The sequence below is a fragment of the Lontra canadensis genome, unplaced genomic scaffold, assembly GCF_010015895.1.
Source record: "Lontra canadensis isolate GAN:19392208 unplaced genomic scaffold, GSC_riverotter_1.0 scaffold94, whole genome shotgun sequence".
Taxonomy (NCBI): Eukaryota; Metazoa; Chordata; class Mammalia; order Carnivora; family Mustelidae; genus Lontra; species Lontra canadensis.
This window is the reverse complement of record NW_022631088.1, coordinates 7,569,025-7,585,087: the sequence shown is the minus strand read 5'-3', so window position 1 is coordinate 7,585,087 and position 16,063 is coordinate 7,569,025. Positions and strand designations below refer to the sequence as shown.

General features: G+C 56.1%; 2 protein-coding genes across 3 annotated transcripts in view; one reads left to right on the top strand and one right to left on the bottom strand.

The window, feature by feature from the left end:
- The window catches only part of ACSBG1 (acyl-CoA synthetase bubblegum family member 1), a 30,378-nt gene extending 30,139 nt beyond the window's left edge, over positions 1-239 (top strand). Inside the window, exon 16 of the mRNA XM_032836914.1 lies at positions 116-239. Within this exon, the coding sequence (XP_032692805.1) occupies positions 116-201 (86 nt within the window). The 3' untranslated portion in view covers positions 202-239. The remainder of the gene's footprint in view (positions 1-115) is intronic.
- A 1,314-nt stretch (positions 240-1,553) lies between these two features.
- On the bottom strand, positions 1,554-14,991 carry IDH3A (isocitrate dehydrogenase (NAD(+)) 3 catalytic subunit alpha). 2 transcript variants are annotated; one of them, XM_032836796.1, is made up of 11 exons: positions 14,923-14,991; positions 11,313-11,375; positions 9,228-9,311; positions 7,894-8,008; positions 6,621-6,808; positions 6,142-6,275; positions 5,331-5,433; positions 5,172-5,236; positions 4,066-4,150; positions 3,497-3,649; positions 1,554-2,212 (listed from the first exon to the last, which is right to left on the bottom strand). In XM_032836796.1, the coding sequence occupies exons 1-11, from the start codon at positions 14,947-14,949 to the stop codon at positions 2,129-2,131; spliced, it is 1,101 nt and encodes a 366-aa protein (XP_032692687.1). In that variant the 5' UTR covers positions 14,950-14,991; the 3' UTR covers positions 1,554-2,128. The 2 variants fall into 2 exon arrangements, with proteins under 2 accessions (XP_032692687.1, XP_032692688.1); XM_032836797.1 differs by having other exon boundaries at positions 11,337-11,375; positions 14,923-14,989.
- Between the last annotated feature and the right edge of the window lie 1,072 nt (positions 14,992-16,063).

Here is a 16,063-nt window from a genome sequence, read left to right as displayed (position 1 = left end):
AGGGGTGGGTCACTGGGCGCCACCCTGCGGGCTGGCCGCACTCAGATCCTTACACACACCTTCTCAGGTTTCGCGGCGTCCAGGCCTCACTCCCTCTTTCCAATCGCTCCTTTAGGTCCGACAATGAAGCTGAAACGGCTCACAGTTCTGGACAAGTACAAAGACATCATCGACTCTTTTTACCAAGAGCAAAAGAAGTAATCAGGGGACATCCTCCCAGCTTCCGCTGAAGACAGCAGGCCTTTTGGAGGGCTGGCCTGAGCTCCGGGTCGCCTTCGGTCTGGGTGCACGGACACCTAGCAGGGCTGTGAGGTCTCCGTGTCTGGCCACGACACTGGCATCTACATTTGCCGGTCCGGTGCCAGCAGCAACTGACGACTCCCAGAAGCTTCCCATGTGGGTAGTTTTAATTTTAAGCATTGCTTTTTGTTCAGGTGACGCATGAGCTCAGCTCTCCCCCGAGAAGTAGCAGGCAGGTCGCTAGCTCGCGTTGGGGAGGACGATGAGGAGGACAGTGGGGAGGACGGCTGGAGCTCCTTTGCACGCTGCAGGAGAGCCAGTACTTAGAACTCACCTCCGAGCTGACCTGCCTGGAACCGTGGCCGCTTCTGTGCCTGTCCCGGCACCAGGACACCTCACACTTGCCAGCTGATCTGGCGCTTAATAAAACCACTGCTGTCTATCTGACTGTGCGGCTGTGACTTGAGTATTAAACCGTTTAACAGAATCGCCAAAAAGGACCTGGTTTTTCTTGTCCGTTGAGCAGGAGGGCCGGGTCACAGTCGTGGGTGTTTCACCCATGGGACCATCGCGCCCCGGAGGCCGCGGGGCACAGGATGGCGTTGAGGGGTGCACACTATAAAGGCTGGCGGCCTGCGCCAGCCCCACACCCCAAACGCACGGAACCCCGCCAGGAGACGGGTGGTAAAAGGATACCCCTCAGTCCGTTCTGGACTTCTCTATCACAGCAGACCCAAGAGCCACGATCGTTGGCGCCATCCAGCTGAGCAGAGGAAGCCACGGCCTGAACAGACTGAGACACACGTTAGAGTGTGGGGACCAGCCTGGGGCAGCACCCAGACGGGGCCCTTGCTAAGGAATCCCGCGTGCTCAGGGCACAGTATGCGAAGCCCGGGGGTCCACAACGCCACGCGGGATGCAAGAGAGGACGGGAGTCGCTAACAAGAGTGACTTAGCGTCTCACATAAAGGACAAAGGTGCTAGGTGGGTAAAGGGGTGGGGGGCCTGGGGAGGGGGTCAGTGGCGGAGCCCAGGCTGGACCACGGGCTCATCTCTCACTGGCGCCGCTAAGGCAGGACAGCAGGCAGTGACTCGGTGCCCTGGGGACAGGGCAGGCCGGCCAGCACCCCCAGTTTAACTGCAGTCGCAATTGAGGCAGTAGGGGCCTTGGGCTGCTACGGGCAGAGGGACATGTGCTACAGGGTCCTGCGGCCGCCCCTCCACTCTGCTAAAGCTCTCCCCGAAAAGGGTGCGTCTCCAGGTAACAAAGTAACCGAACCCACAAACGTTACTAACAAAAATTACATCGCCCGTTACGTAGTTCTCAAAGTCTTTATTCATATCAGTAGTTCACATTGAAGGACGCGCCTGTCTACTCCCCACATCACTAAGAAATATGCCGTTATCCACTGGTTTTGACCTGAACTTTCCAGGAGACCTCTCCCATGCCCGTGTAGCTTTATAAGATTATCACCTTTACTAACATGTCGATAATCTATTTTGTTTCTATTACATTCTTCATAAACCAAGGAAAACAGATTTTCTTTAAAAAGTTATGTTTTCTCTTATTAATTCTGTATCGTATTTACAGCTGAGGAAAAACCGTTTTAACCGAAATGTAAAATGATTAACATGGCAAACGATACAGTCCACTCAGAATTTACAAAAAACATATACTGGATAGACACCGAATAAATAAAACAAGCACTTGGGGAAAGTCCTCGGAGAGCAGGCCTGGGGACGTCACCAGCAGCCTCTGCACAGACTTTGTTCAGAAAAGGCAACATCTAAGCGGCCCATCAGGAAAGAAGCGGAGCAAACGTGGGCACGACGGGCGGGACCTGCGTGGCCGGTGAGACTGACGGCCACAGACGCCGCTCGCGGGGCCTCAATCCAGATCTCGTACTCGACGACAGATCTCGTCCGTGAAGTCGGAGCACTTTGCGTTGCCTCCTAAATCTTTTGTTAAGCTCTGGGAGAAGAAAAGAATGAAGATAAAAGGCAGCCACGCACTAGAGCAAAGCCAGGCCGGCCTCCCAGAGCGCCCCGGGGGAGACACGGGCTGAGCTGGCCCGGCCGCCCCGCAGAGAGCAAGGCCCCCACCCAGGATGACGGGCCTGTTAGCGCACACGCAACACCTGGCGAGGCCAGGACACGCTCGCGACAGGGGAGGGAGGCTCTCCAGAACTGTGCCTCTGTCAGTACAGCAGACCCTAAGAAAACAGTTGATGGTGGACCTTTAAACGAAGCACAAATCCCTTGGGGAAGTTTCAAAGTTTAAAAAACAAAGTTGACCTATTTGGGGAAGGTGAGAAACGAACTGAAGGGACAGCGTGAATCCCGCGGTGCCTGACTCATGAGCCGGAGACCGGGCGGCTCCCAGTCCTCGGAGACGGCCCGCCGGGCGCTCCAGACTGCTGGCTCCCTGACTCTCCTCTGAGGAGGGATTCCCCCCTGCAGCCCAGTCGTCCACCAGCCTGTCCTCCCTTCGCTCACAAAGGGACCCCGAGACACTTAGTTCTCCCATCCCGCCGCGTCCCACCGCCTCCCGCACAGCTCCAAGGGCCACTGTGGAACCCTGCGGGGCTGGTACGGCGGCTCGGAACAGAGCCTGTGCCTTCGAGGCCCAGCCTCCTCCCTGCCCACGCGCAGAACCACCAGGCCGGGCTCCAGCCTGACTGTGCGCCAGCCTGGCCACCCTGGAGCAGCGGTGGGACCTTGGACAAGGTAGGTTCCCTCACCGGGGGAAAGGGATGCTCCCGTCCCAGACCTCCCAAAGGGGTGGAGCCAGACGGAGATGCCGTGTGTGGGGAACACACAGTCACACAGTCCTGACAGCCACGATGGCTGCTTTTACGAAAGCTGTCTTACTCTCACAACGCACATGGAGGGCTCCGTCTCCACACGCCTGACTTGCACAAACCGCTCGACCCCCCGCCCCCACGGCCGGAACCTCCACTCCCCTGGCTGTGGAAGACCAAGCAGACCTTATCAGGGACATCACCCGGGTTTGCGGGGGAAGGGGCAGGGACCTGGCCCAGATCGTGCGCCCAAGACAGGACATCGAGGCCTCGCAGGCTCCGGGCCCCGAACCGTGGCTCCTCCCGCAGCACACGGGTGTCTCTGTGCCAGTGCTTCCCAGGCCTCCCTGGAGAAACCCGCAGCTCCTCTCCCCAGAGCACACACCGCGTGTGCTCGGGAGCCGATGCCTGCTTCCTCCGCCCGGACGCAGCGTGCCCAAGAGGGCAACCCGTACCTTCCCATCCTTAATCGTGGCAAAGCACGCGGCCTCCACCCTCGCCGCGTGGTCGACAAGGCCCATGTGCCGCAGCATCATGACGGCGCTGAGCAGGAGGGCCGTGGGGTTGGCCATGTCCTTGCCCGCGATGTCCGGGGCGGTGCCATGAACCTACCGGTGAGAAACGCAAACACGGTCAGGGGGACAACAACAGTCCCCTCCCAGGCACGTGGGGCTGCGCCCCACCACGTCCCTTATCATCAGCCACGGGGCCAGGACAGAAAGCCTCAGGAAAATAAAGAGCCAGAATAACGGGTAAAGTGCAGCAATGCAGACTGACGACCCTTTCCAACTTCCAGCCCCGCGCTGTAACCGAGGAAGGACACACAGTAACAAGGACACAAAACAAAGAAGAGGGAGATGGATGGATGAACCATGCTTATACAAACAACCCAATGAAAGCACTGTTTTCTTATGACTCCCGGGAAAACTCAACACTTGAACCATATTTGTGCAGAGAACCCGTCCCGGACCCTCGGGCCATTCCTAAGTGAACGCTGCTTTTCCCGTGTCACCCGGGTCCTTACCGACTCGAAGATCGCGACCCCGTTGGCTCCAATGTTGCCACTTGGTGTCACACCAAGACCTCCAATCAGTCCCGCACACAGGTCACTGGGGGCAGAAAAACATTTCAAAGGGTGTTCTGAAAAATTAAACACCTCGCCCAGACTTTGGATTTTATCTAATATTTTTTAAGGATTTTATTTATTTATTTGACAGAGAGAGAGCGAGCACAAGCAGGGGGAGCAGAAGAGGCAGAGGGAGAAGCAGGCTTCCCACTGAGTAGGGAGCCTGACGCGGGACTCGATCCCATGACCCTGAGATCATGACCTGAGCTGAAGGCAGACACTCAACCCACTGCGCCCCCCAGGTGCCCCAGACTCCATTCTCTGCCAAAGGGAACCAGAGATCCTTGGAGAAACAGCTGATCTGGGACCACAGGTAGAAAACCAGGATGGGCCGGAGGCAGCTGACTGTTCCAGAAAGCAGACGGCGGGCTGTATCCAGAAGACACGACAGCTCAAAGGGACATGCGCTGACTAATACAGATAACGGTTGTGACGGTTATACCCGTGAGTCAAACAGACAGAAGGACACAAGTAACTGTGAGAGAAGGGAAGCGGACTGTCACGGCAGAATGCCGACTAACAGACGTAGCAGGAACGGCCACCTCTGCGCGTGCTGGGGAGGGGCCCACCAGGAGGGGGAAGGCAGGCTGAGCGCGAGAGGGAGAAGGGACGTTAGCAGGGGTGCGCTGGCGGGGGGTAGGGGACACACCAGTTCCTTGTCCATCTTGTAACTTTTCTGTAAGTCTGAAATGATGTCAAAAGTCACAACAATTTTGTACAAAGGCTTGCCTCCTGGCTACACACACTGCAACCAGCCAACCAACCAACAGAACCTCTCAGACGGGGAAGAGGGCAGATCATCAGAGCACAGCCCAGAGCCGATGTGGCAAATTAAACGAATCAGCCATCCAACACGTGATCACTGACGTCCCCACCAACGCGCCAGGACACAACTCATCAGACACACGCTGTACTTTTTGTATTTGAATGAACTCCTTAAGCCGCATGCACTTCAGGGCACGTGCAAATGAACTACAGGCACGACGACGCAGAGCTGGGCTCACCTGAGGATGTCTCCGTACAGATTCGGCATAACGAGAACGTCGAACTGCGACGGGTCCTGGACCATCTGCGAGGGACGCACAGCGTGTTCAGCGACCAGCAGCTGGGCTGCTGCGCCCATGACAGCCACAGAAGGCAGGCGAGCAAGCACTTATACTTACATTCAGACACACTGTATCAAGGTACATCTCATTAAACTTAATATCTTTACAGTTTTCAGCAACTTCCCTGCATTTTTGCAGAAAAAGCCCATCTGACATTCGCCTGTATTTAATCAAATAAAAATGGTTGAAAGAAAGGTTTGCAGAAAGAAAAGGGTCAGGTCAGAGAGCAAAGTTAAGTTCAAGAAATGTTAGTACCAGAAGCCCAGACATCTGATTTCAATCATAGTAAAATTATTTTTTAGGCAGTTAATAAAAAGCAAACTAAAAATGGGGATTTTTCTGGAAGTACAAAAGGGCATAAAAATGTAAAATAGTCTGATCGTAATAAAAACTATTATTTTTAAGAGTTCTGTCCAGCAAAAATGAAGAAATATAAGAAAACATTAAGACTGACTCCTTTAAATGGTTTTACCACTGGACACACTCCAGCCCTCTCGCGGGTCAGGGAACCGTGTCTGCACCCGTCCAGAGCTGCCCTCAGCCACCTGGGGTGAGCAGAGGGTGACCGCCGAGGACCCATCAGACGGCGCTGGCTGGGCAGCCCCTGGCACACGGCCGTGTCAGAGATGCTGCCCCAACCCACTTGGGACGGCACACGTGCCTGGCCTTCAACCTGCGTGGCCTCGGCTAGGCGGCCACACCAGCTGGGGATGCGGTCTCCAGTGTCTTGCTCCAATGATGCCTAGTCCCTCCTCCCCCCACTCCACTCACAGACAGAGCTGCCCGGCCCACTGGCCGGGGAGAAGGAAGGGACGCCAGTCGCTGAGCCCCCGACGGCAAGCAGGGCCCCGGCCCAGCAGGGACTCACATGATGTTGGCTTTGTGCACAGCCGTGACGTTGCTCCGGTGGTTGTTGCGGGCGTACTCGAAGGCGAACTCCGCGATGCGCCTGCTGGCCTCCTCGGTAATGAGCTTGATGCTCTGCACAACCCCGTCCACGATCTGAGGGGGAGCGGGTCCGGCCTCACTGCGCAGCTGGTGCTGGGCACCCCGCCACGGGGGATGCGCAGGGCTCACAGCAGCCCCGGCCCCGGGAGGCAGGTGTCACGGGGCCCACAGAACGGATGGGGACAACTGAGGTGCAGAGGCCACCTGCCCCAGAACACACCTGTGAGGGGAATCGGGACTCCCAGCAGACGCCCGCCCCAGGCCGGGGTCTGAGCCCCCAGCTCACAGGGGTCACGGTGAGCCGTCCCCGCAAGGGGCTCCCGACAGCCGGGAATCCGAGTGACAGTCCCAAGTGCACAGAAGGCGACGCGAGTGAGAAAGTGCGTGAGACGAACGTACCACATGCTCGATGCCGCTGTACTCGCCTTCCGTGTTCTCCCGGATGGTGACGATGTTCACGTCGGTGTAAGGGGTCTTATAGCCCTCGATCGAGACACACGGACGGACGTTAGCATAAAGGTCGAACGTTTTCCGCAGCAATAAATTCATAGATGGGTGACCAGCTGCTATTGGGGTCTTTAAAGGTCCTGTGATAAAGAAGGACACCCAGATGACAACAGGGTACGTTCTGGGGCTGCCTTTTCTTCTTCTTTATGGACACAAGTACAGAAAGTTGACTTGAAGTTCCAGTTTTCCCTTGCTTCACTTTCCCACTGGGGCGTAGTCAGGATAAGAAGTGTCTGGTGACACGTGCACCGGGCGTGCTTCCGCCGGGCACACCCAGGCCACCCGCTAACCCACCCGGGCTGCCGTGCAGAAGGCCTGTCTCTGACTGTACCCCCTCCCTGACTCAAACAAAGGAGGAAGAGTTGCCTGGAAGCCTTCTGGAACATTACTGCACTCAAAAACACCACACACCTCCCGGGGGAGGACTGGGAGTGGCAGTATCTGACCCTCCCCACCACCTACAAGGTGACAACATTCCCACTGTCATTTAGGGGAAGGGACGCCTGGGTGGATCAGTGGGTTAAGCCTCTGCCTTCAGCTCAGGTCATGATCCCAGGGTCCTGGGACTGAGCCTCCACATCGGGCTCTCTGCTCAGCAGGGAGCCTGCTTCCCTCCCCCTGCTTGTGCTCTGTCAAAAAAATAAATATATTGAAAACTAAAAAAAAATAAATAAACTAAAAGTGAAGGGAAAACAACAAAAGCAAAAGTAAGAAACCCGCAGAGCCCCCGGCGCTGAGGGGCAGAGAGGGCATTTGGACTCGCACGTGTCCACACCCGCAGCCTGTGCTCCACGGGACCCAGGCATGCGCTTGTGTTTTCAATCATGACCTGAAGCACGTATTAATTAAAATAATAAAAACGTGGAAAGTGTGCAAAGGTAAATCTGGGTGAACCAAAACACACACTTCCGTTTGACACTGGCCGGCAAGCCTGTACTGTTCTCACTGGGGAAAACAGGCCCAAGTGAGAAACCACCTCGCTGTGACCAGGCCGCTTCGTGCCGGGCCGGCGGGAGGGCAGGGAAGGCGACCCTCCGTGCTGCACACCCCAGCCACGTGCGTGTGTCAGCCGCACGCCAGCGCAGTCAGCCCTAGCTCCGACGGCGCAGCCCTGCCAGAGCACAGCACGTGGCGCAGAGACTGCCCGAGCCCGTACGGCCACTACCTTTCAAGCCCATCTTGTTCTTATCCATGGACTCTTTGGCTTCGGGAGGGATCATCCACTTTCCTCCGGGTCCTTGGATGGCCGTGACATTCCGCTCCTCCCACTGAATGGGCGCCTAGATGTGGCGACACAGAGCACAGTGAGCTGCAGGCCTCGGGGGTGACCGGCACCCACCTCCGAGGACCCGTCTTCCACGTCAGGGGGACTGGTGAAAACGCACAATAAAGGTCCAGAAAGTTCCTGGCACGCGAGAAGAGATGTCATTCCCTACTGTGACCGGAGGGCCTCTGCGTGCCAGCCTGTCCAGTCCGCACCAAGCTGCCACCGGCCCCCTTATTTTTCTCGCAACTCCTACCGCGGCTAGAGTCAGAGCATCGCAGCGAGAGGAGAAACACGGCCGCCTACGACACGGGTGTGAAGTAGAAATCATCCGATCATCGAAGACCACGCAGTAGAAAACTATGCATAAGAAGTGTCCAGAAGAGGCCAGTGTACGGACAGAAAGTTGCCAAGGGGTGACCTGGGGCCGGCGGAGGGAGGGCAGGCTGGGAGGGCTGGGGAACGGGCGGCGAGTGCTAAGGAGGGTTAAGATTTCTGTTTGGGGGGTGAGAACAGTCTAAAACTAGACCGTGGAGCCGGCCGCACAGCTCAGAGCATGCACTGAATACCACGGACTTGGACCTCACGTTGCAAACCAGCGAGCATGTGGCATGTCGGCTGTACCGCGTACAGCTGTGGGGAAACCCCAGATATGGTCTATAATGCACATAGGGGCCCGCCAGGGTCCCCTCCTTCCCCGGATGCGCCCCGGCAGCCGGCACAGGAGATGCCCCTGGTGTGGGGGGTCCTTCTCCACAGGGCGCTCAGCGGGGGAGCAGCCCCCCAGCTCTGCGCACCACCTGCCCCTCCGAGGGGCTGTTGCTCACGGAGACGTGCTCCGAAGCGACCCCTGTGCTGAAGGCTGGGCCGCCACGATAATCATTCCCATGCTTCAGGGTGACCCCACAGCGGGAATGTGGTTTCATCTTTCAAAATCTCCTAGGCGGTTTTTTGAAACAGCAGCTCTAGTCGGGTTGCAGGAAGGCAGGGACGAGGCGGACGGGGGACTGGCAGGGCTGAGCCCACGGCCCAGCGGCACGACTCGCGTGACTGCGCAAGACGAAGCCAGCCCACGCTCCTGTCCCCGCTGCCGCAGCGAGTCGCTCTGAGCCAGGGTCGCGGCGACGGGCAACACCGCCCCACCTCCCACAAGTTATCCCAAGAGCTCACACACTCCAACTGCCCAAGGAAAGTTCTCGAGAAATGATCACCGCAGGAATTTTCCCGGCACTTACTTTGGCGGCATCAAAAATCTTCATCACGGCAGCTGAGATCTCGGGGCCGATGCCGTCGCCTGGAATTAGAGTGACTGTCTGAACCTGAGCGTGAGAATCACCAAAGAGGACAGTCAGGGTTAACGCTGGGAGGTCCGGAAAGAACATCACTCGTAGAGCAATCCAGCTCCCAGGGGGCTGCTCAGGAAGACCGGAAGGCCTTCAGGAAGAGAGACGTCCCTCAAGAGAAGAGACTCTACTCTCCACCTGAGTTCCGAGGCCTTCGTAAGGCTTACGTGATGCTCTTCAGATAACACAAAATCAACTACTAAGCAGACTTCCCAATTGATTTTTTTTTCAGACAAGCTACAAAGAGGCCAATTAATTCACGTCTGGGCAACTGAGAGAACAGAGTTCCCACCATGCTCCGTCACTGGAATTCGGAGGGCTTCCCATGAAGGCAACTGCTCCCTCGCCACGGGGACTCTGGGGAGGTCTGTCCTCCCCCAGCTGCTCAGGCTTAAAAACACTTTTAAACACGTTCCCAGAGGACTGCTGCGGTCTGTTCTAGAACTCAGAGAACATCGGACTTCCAATCACAAGGGGGTCCCCACTTTCCTGAGTCCCTCTGTGACACCAGCGCCTCAGTGACAAGTGTCACCTAGGGAGCCTGGCAGAGTTTCTGTGGGGCCTACAAGAGCAGCAAGTATGGTCACACCTGAGAGTCTGAGTTAGCCACAGAATGACAAGGGTGTTTATAACGCAACACCAGAGCTTTAGGACAAAGACTCAAACAATCAAGCCGGCATTTCAAACGTAGAAATAAAAATGTATAAAGGGACGTGACGATGGGACCTCAGTGAGGTAAGACCATATTCACACAGCCTCTCCCCATTTGGAAACAACAGGTCTCACGGGGACTTGCTCTCAGCGGGAAGTCTGGCCCAGACTGCGGTCCCTGGTCTTTTCCTGTGTAGCTGCCTGCGCTACACTGTTCTAGACCACAGACTCAAGGGTCACTGGTCGTTTGCCTTCCGCTGATACTCACTGAGCAGGTGGACTATTTCTGAATTTCTCTGTTATTACCGAAGACATGTTTTAAAAATTTAGTTCCTCTTCCTATTTCTTTCAAATATAACCCCGTCCCACCAGGCAAATATCTTTACGAAACGGACAGCTTAAATCAAGCAGAGAGCACAGTTCGTCCGGTCAGCTCTGAGCGCCTCCAAAACGCTAGCGCGGCCAGCCTGACGCTTGAAATGCAAGCCTCGTTCTGCGTCTTTTGCACAAGCAGGAGCCCAAAGAACCCTTTGGCTTCTTCTTCCTGCTCTCCCACCACGTAAAACAAACGTCATCAGGCCACCAGAAGAATCCACTTTTCTTCCACAGTACAGAAAGTCAATGGAAGAAAAGAGGTTTGAAGGTCTTACAAACCCCTCCCAGAGTAAGACGTTGTACGGGAGCAGAGAATTATGGAATCCAATCTGATTCTGTAAGAAGGGGGTAAAAAAAACCCACAGGAAGTTGCTGACCCACAGTCTTAGAATGCTCTAACAGTGTGGTATCAGCTCTTGAAGCACAGAATTCCAGGCTGGGGGTTCTAAAAGCAGCAGATTTAATGAGAAATGGGAGGTTCACTAACATGTCTACAAAGACTGTGAGAGGCTCAGACAAGTCGGGGGCCCTCCTAACAGCGGTCCCTCTACGGTTTTTAGGGAAGCTCACAAAATAAAAATGCAAAGCAGGCTTTGAAGCTTCTCAACAATTTTCTCTCAACTTGTACTAGTTTCAAAAAAAACCATCTTACCAAAGTGAGATTGCGAAGGGAGGCGACAGGCTCAAGGGTGATTTCTATTTTTAACCAGGCTCCTTTAAGACATCAATGTGACAGGCTTAACAGAGCCAGCTGTGAGGGAATTCTTAAAAGTGCAAGTGATCCGATGAATTTAAGCATGTCAGCCAAGAATCTAAATATCCAGTCTAAGTGGGACACGGTTTTCCCGAATTTTAAGTAAATGGCAACAAAAAACTGTATCATAAATGTGTTAGAGCATCTTTCTTGAGAAACTTCTAAAAGGAAAAAATAAAAGATGTAATTATACTCACACCACCAGCAAGACCTCTGGTCACCTGTTTTTGGTTGCGGAGCGCCCCCAGCAGCCGAGAGACCTACATCAATACCAACAAAGAAATGTCACGCACAGAAGTAAACCACGTACAGTGAGGAGTAGAGATGAGGCCATTTCTGATGGCTGAGGACGCGGCAAGTCTGCACACATAATTCAGGAACTTCTATATTAGCTCGATGTGACGAGCTATCTCAGATTTGAAAACCTCGGTTTTTTGCTTACCTTTGCCTTGAAAATTTCAGTACTATGTACTTTTACATTTCACTTGATGAATTTAAGTTGCCAAAAAATGCTGAGGGTCAAATGAAACTATCCCTTTGAACTCAAACACAGAAATTTTCTCAGATGATCTGGAAGGTTTTAAGTCAACATTCTTGACTACCGGGTCATTTTGGGGGCGGGGAACACATATTCAAAGAAAACTATCACATTTTAAGCTGGAAGCATCCTTAAAAATTCCAGAGCCCAACTCACTCATTACACAGGTGGAGGCATCGCTATCTCAAGGATCAGGATTTGCCTACAGCTGCAGAGACCAGACTACAAGTCTCCTGACTCCCAGTCCAGTGCTCCTTCGGTGGAAGGAACTACTGACAGAACCAGTGGAAGTGCCTGTTCTTCTCCCATGAGTATTTAGTAATTACACTTTATAAAGACAAAATATAATAAAGTTTATTTAATACCATTTGACACCTATGTCATCCAGAATGAAGATTTTACTTATTTTTCTAGTAATACAAGTCATGTGATCATTATTATTGTCAGGAAAGAGGATACAGAAAAAAGCAGTGACCCCCTAACCCCACTAGCCCAAGATGTTACCACTGGTACATTGGCTACCAGACACTAGAAACACATTTTAAAAGGTTACTTTGAACTTTAATAACTGAAGTCATTGGAAACTAGTACAAAGTCCTATTAAGAAACTGGGTCCATAGACCACAGGTACTAAAATTCATTACATGTTATAAAGGTAACTTTTTTTCACGCTAGATACATAAGCCATTTGTTACACCCTGGCTTGGTCTACCCTCCTGGGGACGGTTCTCGTAAGGCCCAACCCTTTGCAGTCACCCTGGCGTCCACTAACCAGACACCGAGCAAGAGCCCAGCAGGTAGGAAGAACTGGTGTTCTCTAACCTGGCATGTACAGTCATCCCTCTGGACCCAAAAGAACACTCTGTGCCAAAACCGGTGGCAAAAATCTTAATCCCAGAACATGATTCATCCACGGACAGACGGGCCCCTGGAAGAGAGGCTGTGTAACAGCACTCGGTGACAGCAACACGATAAAATGTGACGAGCGCGTCTGCCCAGCCCAGCCCAGCGAGAAAGAGGGGGAAGACAGTCATACAAAATGGGCCCATGTTCTGTGACAAAAGACCTAACCAACCCGTGATTTAAAATGTCAATCTACAAGCACAAAGATTTTTATGTCTTCATTGTCGGACCTCCAATGCCGACAACAGCACGGGGCTCACAGGAGGTGCTCAATGAATGCATTCTGGAGAGACACAGGCCAGCCTCGACCATTTCTTTTATCTGACAAGTCCCCACCCCAGCAAACATCTTAATACTTGGGACGATTTTCTCTCAGATGGTCAACGTTTGTCATCTCTCCCATGTGATCTTGGAATAAGGCAGTATATACCCAAGTCACTAAAATGACCCAGAACTGTAAGTAAAATGAGATTTTTTTTAAGGCAGAGACTGTCTTGTACTTCACACTGCATCTGTACACACATTATGTTATGCTACCGCTGTAAAACCTGGAGAGGCAGGTATCAGTGGCCCGTTTCAGGTAAGGAGACTAGGGCCAGGCTCACAGTGCGTGAACTGGGCTGACTTCAGGTGCTGGGCCGTCTCAATCCACGGCTCCTTGTTCCCTTTACAGCTTCGCAATCCAACTTAAAAATATACAAACACAGTGTTGGATGTATGGCTGGTACTCACTCACTACATGTTTGCTGCTGGGGAACCTGCTCGTTGTAATTATGGCATTTCAGAACCAGAAAGGTCTTTAGAAACCTAGTACTTTCTCTAAATAAAGCATTTTTTAGAAAAGAAGATTAAGCTGCAGACCACTTTTTCAGATTAAACCCTGCAGGTACCCCTAAGAGAGGAACTGCTCTGCTGGAAGTATGAGCCCAGCATCCCCAGCATCCTGGGGCATGGGGCTCTGCAGCACCTCCTCGCTCCAAACCCTAAACGGAGAAACGGGCCCCACAGAGGTCCAATGCTGGCCAAGGGCCACACGGGCGACCACGTCAGGGGAGAACCTCATCGGATCCCACAGCCCAGCAGCTTCTGAGCCCCCGCCATGTGGTTTTTCCTTGCAGTTGGCAACCGGCACATCATCACCGGCAGCCGCCTGAGCCCAACCTCCCAAGCACAAGGCACCCACCGAAGACAAGGCAGTAAGTGGGGGCGACCTCCGTGACGAAAGGTTTGATTTCTGCTGAGACCGTGACCAGAAATCACTTCACCTTCAGGAGCAAATGGGGCAGAACAGTGACCGTCATGCACAAAGCCGGGTTGGAGAGGCTGGCAAAGCAGACCCCGCTCCCTGAGGCCCAGGAACGCCGCCGACGGGGGAGTGCAAGATGGACGCGGAATGCTGGGGAAGCTTCGGGGCTGTGCCTTCTGGTGAACTCCTGCCCTCCCAGGACCGAGTCCAACGCTCCAACAACCCCCTACAGACAGCCCCGCGAGACCAGAGATGTGAAGCGGCCGCTCAAGGTCACACAGCCACAAGCAGGGCTGCCCCAGATGCAAACCTAGGTGGGACGGGGGTGCAGACTTCCAGAGGAGAGCTCTGGTCCCTAAATCACAGTGACCTGGGATGCTCTTTAAGGTCAAAGCAAAGGAGAAAAATAGCACTAAGTTTAAAAAAAAAAAAAAAAAAAAGGGGGGGTATTTCTTGCGGCAGATTTCCAGGGGCCATGCTTGAAGCGCAACAGGAGACCCAGGGCCTACTCTTCCCTGTGCCTGTCACGTGGGTGACCTTGGCCACGAGTAGGGAGAATGGGAACGACAACTAGGAAGCTGGACGCCCGGGGCCGCCCCCAGTTCCGACCCCGACTCCCCGCGTGACCTTGAGCTGCGGCGTCTGCAGAAACGAGCCCAGGAACCGCGGGGGACCCTGACGCCCCTTCCGGGTTCGGCCCCCGCCCCGAGCTGTCAAGGGCAGCGACAGGTCTCCTCGAGGTAGCGGGGCTCTCCGCAGGGACAGGGCGGGGGCCCGGGGTAGGATGTCCCGGGGCCGGGGAGGGGGGCCGCGCCGTGTGTGGCGGGCCCGGGTGTCCCGGCGAGCGGCGCGGCCTCCGCCCGGGACACCATCCCCCCGCCAGCCCCGCGGGCCGCGCTCGGACCCCCGCGCCACCCGGGCCACCCCCACCCCCACCCCGGCAGCCGCGCGGCGCTAGCGGGCATACGCTGGCCCGGCCGTGACCTTGGCCCGCCTCCCGCGCGCCTGTCCCGGAGCACGGCCGCCCGCACCGTCGGCGCCCGTCGAGGCCCGCGCACAGCGCCGCCGCCGCTCTGCCCGCGCAGCCCGCGCGCCGCTCACCCGCCCGCCGGGCTCTCACCTTGGAGATCCACGCGGGGCCCGCCATCGCGTCCCTCCTGGCGCTGCGACGATAGCAGCGGCAGCACTGCGCAGTCGCGCAGTCCGGGCTGGGGCCCCGCCCCCTGCGGGGGCCACGCCCCCAATCAGGCCCCTCCCCTGAGTCTCGGTCCCGCCCCTGTCTGGTCCGGCCCTGGACGGGCGCCGTCTCTGTTGACCAATCGCCTGCCTCCCCTCGCAGTAACGTAGAAAGACGCGACCCGGAAGCATCGGGAAGGCCCGCCCCCTCCTCCCGGGGCGGCCGCTGCGCGGGGACCGGCGAGACGCGGCTGCTCACCGCAGTTTGCAACTTCGTGCGAGTACTGGGGACGGCTCGCACCGTCACAGACGCTTCTTGTTGTGTGACAGCGTCACCGACGAGTGGTCGCGGGAGTCCGGCGGCCTGCCGCGAGCGCTGGGTCCCGTCCGGCGCGGGCCCGCGGACCCGGGCGTCGGGCGTCACGGCCGCGCGGGCGAGGCTGCAGGCGGTGCGGGGACGCGCTGGGGCACCTCGTCCCGGAGTGGGGGGCTGGCCGGGGAGGCCTCCTCCCGGGGGACGGGGCTGGCCGGGGAGCCTCGTCCCGGGGACCCGGGGCGCCGCGGCGACTCACACTAGGGCCGCCCCCGCCCGCCCTGCAAGGTGGTGCTTAGGTGAGAGGTGACGCCCAGGGCCTCCGTGAGATAAAACAATCAACCACAGCTACGCCTGCGGCCTGGGCAGGGCCGGGGGACCTGGCCAGCCTCCCCCTGGCTCTGGCCGTCTTGGGGCCTGGCGATCCGGCCCTGAAGGGTCGGCGGACTCTCTCCCTCTGTCTCCTCCAGGCCTGCCCTGCCCTGCCCCGGCCAGCCCTCCTCCCCTCTCGCTGGACCAGCCTGGCTTGCCAGCTCCCGGCTCTCCCTCGCTCACCTCTCACAGGGTCTTTTTATTTTCAGCCGAATTCCCGCCCCTCCTTCCCGCCGCACAGTCCTGGAGTGCCCGCCAAGCAGGCCTGCTGGCCAGCCCCCAGATGCTTCCCGTGCTTGACTGGTCCCACGCTCCTGCCGTTGCCGCTGCCTGGCGGCCCTTTCGTCCCCTTCCCACCTGTTGAGACAGCTGGGACGTTGGTTCCTTGGGAAACCCCCAC

Excerpts from the sequence above, each read along its gene's own strand:
- IDH3A (XM_032836796.1), bottom strand. The coding sequence starts at position 14,949 with ATGGCGGGCCCCGCGTGGATCTCCAAG. Across the intron at positions 6,809-7,893 it reads GAACAAGATGGGCTTGAAAG|GACCTTTAAAGACCCCAATA; the intron begins GTAGTGGCCGTA and ends TCTTTATCACAG. Across the intron at positions 2,213-3,496 it reads CCACGATTAAGGATGGGAAG|AGCTTAACAAAAGATTTAGG; the intron begins GTACGGGTTGCC and ends TTCTTCTCCCAG.